The 13,582-nt window shown below is 44.4% G+C and overlaps 1 protein-coding gene across 1 annotated transcript in view; it reads right to left on the bottom strand.

The window, feature by feature from the left end:
- Positions 1 to 13,582, bottom strand: part of LOC137439162 (complement C3) — a 421,636-nt gene that overhangs the window by 85,232 nt on the left and 322,822 nt on the right. Inside the window, exons 32-34 of the mRNA XM_068134902.2 lie at positions 12,872 to 12,931; positions 3,872 to 3,971; positions 3,348 to 3,465 (exon numbers count right to left, since the gene is read on the bottom strand). Coding sequence (XP_067991003.2) covers positions 3,348 to 3,465; positions 3,872 to 3,971; positions 12,872 to 12,931 — 278 coding nt within the window. The remainder of the gene's footprint in view (positions 1 to 3,347; positions 3,466 to 3,871; positions 3,972 to 12,871; positions 12,932 to 13,582) is intronic.

Genomic DNA, 13,582 nt, shown 5'->3' with positions numbered 1-13,582 from the left:
TGAACCTCACATTCATCGTGCATTCTACAATGCATCCACCACTATGCATGCCCGAGATAGGCAACTCAACGTTGGAATAGGAGACCTTGATCCAGTGGATTACGGATTTACCCTTGAGAATGGCCATCTTTTGCCATCAACATCATGGAAAACCCTCGAGCCACGTTGGTCCCTGGTGTGTCATTGTGGCAAATGCGCTCGTGTAACGTGCCCTTGTCGAGAAGCTCGGGTAAAATGTTCTGTGTTCTGCAAGTGTCAGAAGACTGAAAACTGTAAAAATCCTTACAACTGAGATGAAACATTAGACTCTGATATGCACCAAAATTACAACTTTGAGGTAAATAATAATTATCATTGATTTAGAGTCATTTCAAGTATGTATAGCCGTTAGGTTTTGGTGGCCATTTTGGACGCCATTGTGGAATATTAGGTTACATGATAACTCAACCAAATGAACCACTGTATTATTATACTCTTATCATTGCATTCCTTGGCCTTAAATGCATGAGTATAACCACAAACATCAAGCGTCTATGTGTTTTGATGACTGATATATGGACAACTGCGATTTTGAATGGCGGCCATTTTGAAATTCAAGATAGCTGCCCCAAACGAAGGAGCCAATGTAATTGTTATTGCTTAATGAGTTCCTTGACCCTGAAAACATAGGTTTAGGCATCCTACCTGGCTGACCTCCTCTCCAGACACACTCCCACCCGCAACCTCCGCTCTGCTGGTACCAACCTCCTGACCCCCTCCATCCGGACCAAATTCAGATCCTGGGGGGACAGGGCCTTCTCCATCGCTGCTCCCACCCTCTGGAACTCACTACCTCACACCATCAGAGACTCCTCCTCACTCACCACATTCAAAACATCACTAAAGACCCACCTGTTCAACACTGCATTCAACATTCAACCCACAGCATTTAACCCCTGACTATCTCTTCTCCTTCTCCCTCCTTTTGCTTTAAATATTTCCTATTGATTCTTGTCTTTTTGCAATTGTTGTTTTCATGTATTGTTATGCATTATGTTTGCCACTCTGTCAAAGCGCCTTTGGGCTTCTGGAAAAGCGCTATACAAAATAAATGAATTATTATTATTATTATTATAGGCACCAATATCATGTCTCTATGAGTCTCACAGACAATGATATGGTCAAAAGTAATACTTATGGCGGCTATTTTGAAAATCGCCCTCTGTAGCAAAATCTATACAGATTTGGGCTTGTCACCCAAATTTTTTTGAAAGGTCTTGGTATGTACAACAATAAAATCATGCGTGACTTTTTCTTTTGCGATGGCCACGAACTCCTCCCTCGAGCCAGGAGTAAATGGGGAGAGGGCCAAGAGGGACAACCACGAGTCACGTGAACAGGGCAAAAGGTGGGAGCACAATTAAGGGCAATTGGGATGCTTGAGGCTGGTGTAAGCCAGCAAACAATTGCCCAACGTCTTGGTTGCTCATAGCCTGCAATTTCCAATCTGGCCAGGCGTTACGGTGAAACTGGAACTGTGAATGATGATCCACGAAGAGGACGACCACGGGTAACCACCCCAAACCAAGACTGCTGGATTGTGCTGCAGCATCGTCGTTATCGTTTCCGCCCTGCGACGCAAAAAGCTGCAGTGACAAAAGGTTGCCACAACAACCGCATCAGTGTCTCTACTGTGTGGAGGCACTTGAGAAGTCGGGGCCTGGTGGCAAGACGTTCTTGCAGAGGTGCAGTGTTGAACGCCGTGCATCGGTGGAACAGACCAAGATGGTGTCTGCAGCATCGCCGCTGGACACAGCAACAGTGGAGTGCAGTCTTGTTCAGTGATGAGTCCAGATTTTGCCTCCATGCTGCTGATGGGCGTCAACGGGTATGGCGCACAGGTGGGGAATTCAAGCTCATTTGCTCAATCAAGGCATGCAGGAATAGTGGGACAGACTTCTCCAGGACCACATCAGACACCTGGTACAGAGCATGCGTCGGAGGTGTACAGCCTGCATCACAGCTCAGGGAGGACACACACAATATTGAGGACTGCTCGCATTCTGTCCTTGACTGTTAAGAGTGTTGTGTCCATTCCTGTGCCATTTTGTTTTGACTGTATTCAGGTGCATGCCTTTGTGTTGCAGTGCTGTGACTTTTGTTGCACCACCCCTTGTGATGTTCATGCTTTTTGTTTTTTGTGAGTGAGGCAACCTCTTGTTTATTGACATGTGTTCAGTGAAGATAGCTGAACTTTACCTCTGTGTTCAAATGTTTTTCATTTTTTGCATGGAGGATTTCAATGAGTGTCCTTCTAAAGATTTGATAAGTTTCTTTTGATGTTGAGTATTTATAGAAGCATGTCTATGTGACATCGACACTGATTGGTTCATCAGTACCTGTTGGTAAATATACACCAACAACTGGGAGAATGACAAAAGAGCAGGAAAATACAAAAAATAGGGATGGAGAATGAATCAAAATAAATGCCGAAGATCAAGGACAAAACACCAATAGATTTAAAAAGATGGCGGGACTGAGCCCAGACGGACAAGTGTAGATTCTGCAAGAAAGAAACAGGAAGTACTGGTCACCTGCTCGCGGGATGCAAAAAAAGTATCAGAACAACTTTACACACAACGGCACAACAAAGTATGCAAAGTGATTCATTGACATATCTGTACAAATTTAAACATCCCAGTTCCAGAAAACTCATGGAAACACGAACGAAGGGCAATCATTGAAAATGAGGACGTCATGCTCATGTACGACCTGAAGATTCCATCGAGCATGAACATAGACAACAAAGCACTGCGTCCGGACATTGTACTCAGGAACAAAAAGGAAAAGACAACATTGATGATTGAGATATCAGTACCCAGCGATTTTGGCCAAAACACAGAAATCAAGAAAATGACCAAATACCAGGACCTCAAAAATGAGGTCAAGAGATCTTGGAAGCTGAAGAGCAACGAAATTGTACCAGTGATTAATTGGTGCAACAGGAATGATGAAGAAGAACCTCACTGAGATTTAAAAAAACGATCCCCTGGAATATTACCATAAATGAACTACAACTGGAGGCAATCCGGGGTTCGGAGACATTTTTGAAAAGAGAACTTGGAACAAAACTCTGAAAAAGTTGAACAGTTTGGTCCATGAACCCTGATCCCTTACTGGAGAGGAGGTGGATACTTTGGGACCTGGGAGGACTCCGTTCCACCTCCTGAAACCCACAAATGGAGATAACAAACAACAACAACAACAACAACAACAACAACAACAAGAACAACACACGATTGCAAAAACCCCGTGTCCCGCCGAACGGAGGACGGCTACTAAATAATGAAAGATAACTTCATTCCAACCTGACACAAATGCCAATAAGGATGCTCTTGCTGTCAGAATCTTCAACAGGACTCCGTCCAACTCTTCGTCGAATCTCTAAGACTCCAAGTCGTCCGGTCGGAGCGTCCTCCATGGGAGCTGGGGGTTGGGGGGGATGCAGACAATGCAAGCACATTGTCCAATCAACAACTGGCAATCTGCGGTGCTGAAGGCTCGTGAAAGCGCTTGTAAATACAAAATTACATGAGGAGCTCCGAACATACTATTACATAATTACAAGTACATTTCAAGTACTACTTGAATTACAAGTACGTTTCCGAGGTCGGCAAATTGAGTACCAGCTCACTGGTAATTGGGGTTCTGAATCAGTAGCACAAACGCACTTCCAGATAAATGATTCAAACAGCAGCCACAGGCTGAATACGAAACAACAACAACAACAACAACAACAACAACAGTCTGGGTGTAGTACACACACACACACACACACACACACACACACACACACACACACACACACACACACACACACACACACGCTCACAGTAGCCATCAGGTTTGGCTGAACCATCTGAAGCAGAGACTTGTAGACGGAACCTTTTGCATCCTTCAGTCTGTCCAACTGTATGGAATAACTTCAGCACCTTGAAATGCAGAAAAACAAACAGGATAAATAATTTGTTTTCAAGACAACAACAAAACATACTTTTATTCGATTTAACATACTCTGCCACAGAGTCAATTCCACTGAAGTCGTTTCAAAGCAAGGAATATCTTGTGTAATTTGCCACCGTCTGCCAATCTCAATATGAGCCATGCCAATCAAACCGACACCAGTGAACGCAATGCAAAAGGCCTTATACCCCCTCAAGCATTGAGCTGTTTATACAGTCGTGGCCAAAAATGTTGGCACCCTTGCACTTTTTTCAAATAACACAATTTTACCCCAAAATAAGTTGAAATTGACAAAAGTATTTGTCTCCACAATTCTTTATTTCACTGTTAATATCACAGAACCTTTGTTTTTGATTCAGAACTGAACCTATCCTTTTAAATCAGAATAAAAAAATGGCATTGACAAAATTATTGACACCCTCGACATTATATTTGATAGCACAGACTTTGGACAAAATAACTGCAGTCAAGCGCTTCCTATAACCATGAATGAGCTTCCCACACCTCTCCACTGGTAGTTTGGCCCACTCTTCTTGTGCAAACTGCTCCAGTTCTCCCAGATTTGAAGGGTGCCTCCTCCAAACTGCTGTTTTCAGATGAAGATGTTCAATGGGATTTAGATCTGGACTCATTGCTGGCCACTTCAGAACAGTCCAGCGTTTTGTCTTGAACCATTCCTGGGTGCTTTTTGAAGTGTGTTTGGGGTCATTGTCCGACTGCAAGACCCATGACCTTCAACAGAGACCCAGCTTTCTGACATTGCGTTGAACATTGCGCTCCAAATTGCCTTGGTAATCTCCTGATTTCATGATGCCATGCGCACATTCAAGGTGCCCAGTGCTAGAGGCAGCACAGCATCCCCAAAACATCACTGAACCTCCTCCATGTTTGACTGTAGGGAAGGTGTTCTTTTCTAAGAAGGCTTCATTTTGTTTTCTCTAAACGTAGAGATGATGTGCTTTGCCAAAAAGCTCTAACTTGGTCTCAGTCTCTAATGTGGAAGCCTCTCCTCAGTGAAAGACACATGAAAGCCCATTTGGAGTTTGCAAAAAAGCAACTAAAGGACTCTCAGACTGTGAGAAACAAGATTCTGTGGTCTGATTAAACCAAGATTGAACTGTTTGGCTTCCGGTCTGGCCACTCTGCCATAAAACCCAGATCGGTGGAGTGTTGCAAAGATGGTTGTCCTTCTGGAAGTTTCTCCCATCTCCACACAGGATCTCTGGAGCTCAGCCAGAGTGACCATCGGGTTCTTGGTCACCTCTCTTACCAAGGCCCCTCTCCCCCGATTGCTCAGTTTGGCCGGGCGGCCAGCTCTAGGAAGAGTCCTGGTTGTTCCAAACTTCTTCCATTTAAGAATTATGGAGGCCACTGTGCTCTTGGGAACCTTCAATGCAGCAGAGATTTTTTTGTCGGCTTCCCCAGATCTGTGTCTCGACACAATCCTGTCTCTGAGCTCTGCAGGCAGTTCCTTCGACCTCATGGCTTGGTTTTTGCTCTGATATGCATTGTCAGCTGTGAGACCTTATATAGACAGGTGTGTGCCTTTCCAAATCATGTCCAATCAATTGAATTTACCACAGGTGGACTCCAACCAAGGTGTAGAAACATCTCAAAGATGATCAAGAGAAATGGGAGGCACCTGAGCTACATTTCAAGTGTCATAGCAAAGGGTCTGAATACTTATGTAAATGTGATATTTCAGTTTTTTATTTTTAATAAATTTGCAAAACTTTCTAAAATCCTGTTTTCTCTTCATCATTATTGGGTATTGAGTGTAGATTGATGAGGGAAAAATGAATTTAAACGATTTCAGCATAAGGCTGCACCATAACAAAATGTGAAAAAAGTGAAGGGGTCTGAATACTTTCTGAATAAACTGTAGCTCCATATATAGAGCACATACATAGCTCCGCCAGACTCTTTACATAGCTCCATATATAGAGCACATACATAGCTCCGCCAGACTTTTTACATAGCTCCATATATAGAGCACATACATAGCTCCGCCAGACTCTTTACAGAGCTCCATATATAGAGCACATACATAGCTCCATATATAGAGCACATACATAGCTCCGCCAGACTCTTTACATAGCTCCATATATAGAGCACATACAAAGCTCCGCCAGACTTTTTACATAGCTCCATATATAGAGCACATACATAGCTCCGCCAGACTCTTTACATAGCTCCATATATAGAGCACATACATAGCTCCATATATAGAGCACATATATAGCTCCGCCAGACTCTTTACATAGCTCCATATATAGAGCACATACATAGCTCCATATATAGAGCACATACATAGCTCCGCCAGACTTTTTACATAGCTCCATATATAGAGCACATACATAGCTCTGCCAGACTCTTTACATAGCTCCATATATAGAGCACATACATAGCTCCATATATAGAGCACATACATAGCTCCGCCAGACTCGTTACATAGCTCCATATATAGAGCACATACATAGCTCCGCCAGACTTTTTACATAGCTCCATATATAGAGCACATACATAGCTCCGCCAGACTCTTTACATAGCTCCATATATAGAGCACATACATAGCTCTGCCAGACTCTTTACATAGCTCCATATAAAGAGCACATACATAGCTCCGCCAGACTCTTTACATAGCTCCATATATAGAGCACATACATAGCTCCATATATAGAGCACATACATAGCTCCGACAGACTCGTTACATAGCTCCATATATAGAGCACATACATAGCTCCATATATAGAGCACATACATAGCTCCGCCAGACTCTTTACATAACTCCATATATAGAGCACATACATAGCTCCATATATAGAGCACATACATACATAGCTCCGCCAGACTCGTTACAAAGCTCCATATATAGAGCACATACATAGCTCCGCCAGACTTTTTACATAGCTCCATATATAGAGCACATACATAGCTCCGCCAGACTCTTTACATAGTTCCATATATAGAGCACATACATAGCTCCATATATAGAGCACATAGATAGCTCCGCCAGACTCTTTACATAGCTCCATAGATAGAGCACATACATAGCTCCATATATAGAGCATATACATAGCTCCGCCAGACTCTTTACATAGCTCCATATATAGAGCACATACATAGCTCTGCCAGACTCTTTACATAGCTCCATATATAGAGCACATACATAGCTCCGCCAGACTCTTTACATAGCTCCATATATAGAGCAGATACATAGCTCTGCCAGACTCTTTACATAGCTCCATATATAGAGCACATACATAGCTCCGCCAAACTCTTTACATAGCTCCATATATAGAGCAGATACATAGCTCCGCCAGACTCTTTACATAGCTCCATATATAGAGCACATACATAGCTCCGCCAGACTCTTTACATAGCTCCATATATAGAGCACATACATAGCTCCGCCAGACTCTTTACATAGCTCCATATATAGAGCACATACATAGCTCCGCCAGGCTGAAACACTTTACCTTTTGTATCCCACTGATAGACCGGATCTGGATTCGGATCTGAACCAAAATATAATCGCCTTGTTTTGTCGCCGAACCCAACTCGTCCAACAAGTTTTGTCTGAATCGTCCATAACTCTTTGAGATATCAAGCTACATTTGACAAGACAAGTTTTGTCTGAATCGTCCATAACTCTTTGAGATATCAAGCTACATTTGACAAGACAAGTTTTGTCTGAATCGTCCATAACTTTTTTTTTTTTTTTTTTTTTTTTGTATACAGAGTAGAGGCTCGTGAAAGAGCTAACATTTATCAAACAAACAAATCAAACAAACAAGCAAACAAAGTATATAAAAAGGGGAGCGGTCGACAAGATGGGGAGAGAAGGGGAGGAAGCACACAAACACAACATTTGAGGGCAGGGACATCGGGAGATGTGTGGGAGGCAGAGGGCCTGGGGGGAGGCAGGATAGGTATAAAACACAAGGACACCAAGGACTTCCAGGAAAGAAGACAAAAGTCACCTCAAAAAAATGGATTTGGGGTGAAATTAGTGGGGGTAGAAAAGATCAAGGTTTTGGATTGGGGAAGATAAGAGATGGTGGTGAACAGCCGTTTTAAAGACCTGGAGGGTGGAGTGGGATTGAAGAGAGTGAGGGAGTTTGTTCCAGAGGCGGGAGAAAAGAGGAATGAAGGAGTGAAGGTGAGCAGAGAGTCTTGATTTTGGCAGTTTAACCATAAGAGGGTTGCAGGCAGATCTTGTGCGACCTGCAGGAATATTTGGGGGACAGAGCACAGAGAGAGCTGGGGGAGCAAGGCCGGAGAGGAGTCGGTAGAAGACGGAAAGACCACCAACCTGCCTGCAGTGAGTAAGTGAAAGGCCCTCGGAGATAGCTTCATCGCGGGAGATTCCAATGATTCTGAACGCTTTGGTTTCAACAGCGTGAAGACGAGCTAGGTGTGAGGCAGGAGCACCAGCCCAGAGGGGAGAGCAGTATTCCATTGAGCTGCGGATGAAAGCCTTGTATGTGGTGAGGAGCTCAGGTGTGCCAAGGAAGGACTTCGCACGACGGACGATGCCCAGTCGGCGACTGGCTTTGGAGGCCAGCTTGGAAATGTGGTTTTCCCAGGAAAGATCATGGCAGATAGTGAGACCCAAAAGCTTGAGTGACAGAACTTCTTGGAGAGGATTATTCAGAAAGTAGATGGGAGGGTTGTCCAGTCGGTCTTTTCGGAGAGACATCGTAAGAGTGTGAGATTTGTCAGGATTGAAAGACATGTTCCACTTGTTTGCCCAGTCTGTGACTTTGTCCAGGTCTGCAGAGAGTGAGGAGGCTGCAGACTGCCGATCTGAGGGATGAGGAATGGAGCGGCAGAGAGTGGAGTCATCAGCAAAGAGATAGAGAGGATTTTCAAGAGAGTCAGAGAGATCATTGATGAAGACCAGAAAAAGCACAGGGCCTAGAACACTGCCTTGGGGAACTCCAGCCTGAACAGGAAGAGGAGATGAGAGAAACCCATTCAGGGCCACACGTTGACTACGACGAGAGAGGAAGTCCGCCAGCCATGCGTGGATATTTCCATGGATACCAAAGGAGGAGGGTTTGGTGAGCAGAGCGGGGTGCCAGACCGTATCGAAGGCACGTGATATGTCGAGGGAGACAGCTCTAATTTCCGGTTTGGCATTGAGGACCTCCATCCATTGTTGAGACAGCAGAAGCAGCATGTCCAGAGTAGATTGACCTGGTCTGAAACCAAATTGATGATCAGAGATCAAGCCATTGGAGAAGAGGAAAGATTTCATATCCGAAGCAATGATGGATTCCATGACTTTGCTGATAATTGGGAAAAGGCTGATTGGTCTGTAGTTGCTAGGATCTGTTTTTGCACCTTTTTTGTGCAAAGCAGTGATGTTGGCTGATTTCCAAGCAGATGGCAGTTGACCTTGAGCAAAAGAGAGGGTGAAGAGAACAGAGAGAGGGAGTGAAAGAGCGGAAGAACAGGATTTTAGGACCCGTGGGCTGATGCCATCAGGTCCAGTTGCAGAATCAGAGTCGAGGGTTGACAGAAACTTTTCCACCTTGTCAGGAGGAAAGGACACGGAGTCCAGGAGCAGCTGGGTATGACTGGGTACGGTGGGTACAGAGAGGGATGGGTTTGGGACACAAGATTTAGAGGCAAACACAGAGTTGAGGCATTCAGCTTTTTCACGTGCAGAGTCAGCTGTGTAGCCGTTTGAGGTAAGGGAGGGGATGGAGGGGGAACAAACACCAGAAACAGATTTGACCAGACGCCACCAGGATTTGGAAGAGGGAGACAGATAAGAGAGTTCGGTCTTGAGAACGGAGAGATATTGTTTCCTGGCTCTCCTGAGGGTGGACACACACTTGTTTTGGGCTTTGTGAAAGGAAATGAGATTTCCTTCAGTTGGATTTGCTTTCCAGGAGACGAAGGCAAGTTGTTTCTGGGCAACAGCCTCACCACAAGAATCCGTGTACCATGGACGGGAGGAAGGGTATGACAACCGAAGACGAGATGGGATAAATCTGTGCATGAGAGAGAGCAATTTACTTTGGAAGAATTCCCAGGATGAGTTGATGTCAGAGGTGGTAGAGATGGGAGACCAGTCCAGATGATTGATGGCTGCTTGAAGACCGTGCCAGTTGGCCTGAGTGAAATGCCAGACTCGTCGACGCTGACGAGGCTCCCTGAGAATGGTCAGAGAGATGTCCACTTTAACAAGCACATGATCAGATGAGCCGATTGGAGCAGAAGAAGAGCAGCAGACATTTTCAGGGAAGTTAGTCATAACCAAGTCCAGAAGAGAAGATGCTCCGTTGACTGAGATCCGGGTCGGGAAATTGACAGATTGTGTCAGTCCCAGTGAGTCGCAGAAGTCCTTTGCTGAGGAGCCATGGTTGGTGAGAGAGGTACCCACACCCAGCCAACTGGCATGGTGACAATTGAAATCACCACCTATGAGGAAGAGAGAGTTAGGATGAGTAGACAGAAGTTGGTCCATATTATCAGACAACGAGATGTAGATGGAGTCATCACTGTTTGGTGTACGGTACAACACACATATGAACAAGAGGTGGGAGCGAAGGGGAAGCCGTAGCCAGAGGTATTCCTGGGGGTGAGGTGGAGAGAGTGCAGTGCAGGGCGAGTGAGGAAGAGAGTTTTTGATAAAGATAGCAACCCCACCTCCAGGACGAGGCTCAGGTCTATCATACCGGAGGAGGGAGTAACCCGGGAGAGATACTAAGGAATCAGAGACATCATGAAGGAGGAAAGTTTCTCGTAAGCAGATCACGTCTGGTTTGACAGAAGCAACCTGTATGGAGAGATCAGTTGAGTTTGAACGAAGGCCCCAGATGTTTGAGGTCCATACCGTTAATGAAGAGGAAGGGGGAGCATCGGATACAGAACAGGGGGGAGGAGGGGTAGGGTAAGATGTGGAAGAGGTGGAAGAGGTAGGGAGAGCTGTTGAAGGTGTTTCAGAGATTTCAGAATAGCTCGGAGAAAGGGAAGGATGGGGCGGACAAAAGGTTTGATGGTGATTCGGTGAGGCACAATGAGGTGTTATTTGAGGAGGGGGAAGAGCGAGGCAGAAGGTTGGGGGAGATGGAGGTGAGAGTTGGAAGAGGGAAGAAGCGGGGAGGACGCTTTGAGGAGGGGGAGTGAGAGGGGGGAAATTGAGAAGAAATGAGGGTGGGGAGATTTGAAGGGGAGGGGCGAGGGGGGAGTTTAGGAGGGAAGGGACAAGGGGAGGGATTTGAAAGGGATGGGATATGGGGGAGATTTGGAGAGGAGGGGTGAGGGGGGAGTCTAGGAGGGGAGGGGCGAGGGGGAGTCTTGGAGGGGAGGGGTGTGGGGGGAGTTTAGGAGAGAAGGGGCAAGGGGGGAGATTTGAAAGGGATGGGTGATGGGGAGGATTAGGAGGGGAGTGGTAAGGGGGAAGATTTGGAGAGGAGGGGTGATGGGGAAGATTTGGAGGGGAGGGGTTATGGGGAAGATTTGGAGGGGAGGGGTGAGATTGGATTTTAGAAAGTGTACGATTAATGGGAAACGAACATTTATTGCAAAATGAGTTTCCTGTGACCTTCGAGTCAAAAATACATTTAAGGACGCTGGAGGGAGGATGGAGTGCAGGAGAGTTTAGGGAATGTAGAAAAGAGGCAGTGAAAGAGATGGAATTTTTTTTTGGGATGAATAGATTTGGTGAGCAAGTCGAAAGCAGCCTTTTAAAGAAGAAGAAGAAAAAGGTGTTATAATATACGACGGAATACAGAACTTGAGGGGAAAGTGTAAACATTTTAAGGTTAATAACAGTGAACGTTAACAGTGAACAGTAATAACTGTTATTACAGTAACAGTAATAACAGTGATTGTCGTTCGAAGAACGAACGAACGAATAAACGAATGAGAACAAAGAATAAGAACAGAGAAGGAAATATTTTTTTAGTTTTTTTTTTTAGTTGATTTTAAACAAGGAAGTAGGCTATGGGTGAAAAGACTGGGAAAAGCAAAGAACGAACGTTATTGGAGCACAAAAAACGGACCGCTGAGAGGAAAACGAAGCCTCAAGGTTGTACACTGTACAAGGCCTCAAAAGACACGGCACGATTTAACACGATTTTCTATGCAGGTACGAAAGATTTGCACCGAAAATCTTCCTCGGGACACACCATACGTACAACACCATAAAATAAATACAGTTATAACGAAAATACAAATGGGAACAATTACTTAACTTCGATTTCGATGGAGAGTGTGGACAGCTGCGAATAAACGAAAACCTCGCCGGCAAGACCGGAAGCGGACGTCCCAAGCTACATTTGACAAGACAAGTTTTGTCTGAATCGTCCATAACTCTGAGATATCAAGCTACATTTGACAAGACAAGTTTTGTCTGAATCGTCCATAACTCTGAGATATCAAGCTACATTTGACAAGACAAGTTTTGTCTGAATCGTCCATAACTCTGAGATATCAAGCTACATTTGACAAGACAAGTTTTGTCTGAATCGTCCATAACTCTGAGATATCAAGCTACATTTGACAAGACAAGTTTTGTCTGAATCGTCCATAACTCTGAGATATCAAGCTACATTTCGATTTTCGCCAAATCACTCAATGGTGAAGAATCGGTCAAAAATTCTCTGATCCGGATTCGAATCTTCACCAAAATTGAATCAATTCTTCCTTGTCACACACACGACCAAACAGACAAACAGACAAACAGATGGACAAACACAAACAGACAGGGGTTTAAACCTAACCTCCATTCACCATCAACTTCCACAAGTTCCATGTATGTTCCAACTCTGTATAATGGGAAATAATTCCGATAAACAACAATGCTTCGCACAAGGAAAAGGGGAGTGAAGTTGTAGAAGTTGAGACTCACTGAAATGACACATTTCCCATAGCCCTGCAGTTCCACGGTGATGTTTCCCCCACTCGACACCTGAGGAAGAGATAAATATTTGCACATTGTCTCACAACTTCAATGCAGGTGAATATCACTCATCGATCATGACATATGTTCTGTACACACTTCTATATCACCACATGTGTTCTGTACACACTTCCATATCACCACATATGTTCTGTACACACTTCCATATCACCACATATGTTCTGTACACACTTCTACATCACCACATGTGTTCTGTACACACTTCTATATCACCACATATGTTCTGTACACACTTCTACATCACCACATATGTTCTGTACACACTTCCATATCACCACATATGTTCTGTACACACTTCTACATCACCACATGTGTTCTGTACACACTTCTATATCACCACATATGTTCTGTACACACTTCTACATCACCACATGTGTTCTGTACACACTTCCATATCACCACATATGTTCTGTACACACTTCTATATCACCACATGTGTTCTGTACACACTTCCATATCACCACATATGTTCTGTACACACTTCTACATCACCACATGTGTTCTGTACACACTTCCATATCACCACATATATTCTGTACACACTTCCATATCACCACACGTGTTCTGTACACACTTCTACATCACCACACGTGTTCTGTACACACTTCCATATCACCACATATGTTCTATACACACTTC

This window comes from Myxine glutinosa, chromosome 13, assembly GCF_964187855.1.
Source record: "Myxine glutinosa chromosome 13, kmMyxGlut1.1, whole genome shotgun sequence".
Taxonomy (NCBI): Eukaryota; Metazoa; Chordata; class Myxini; order Myxiniformes; family Myxinidae; genus Myxine; species Myxine glutinosa.
This window is presented reverse-complemented; position numbering and strand designations above follow the sequence as displayed.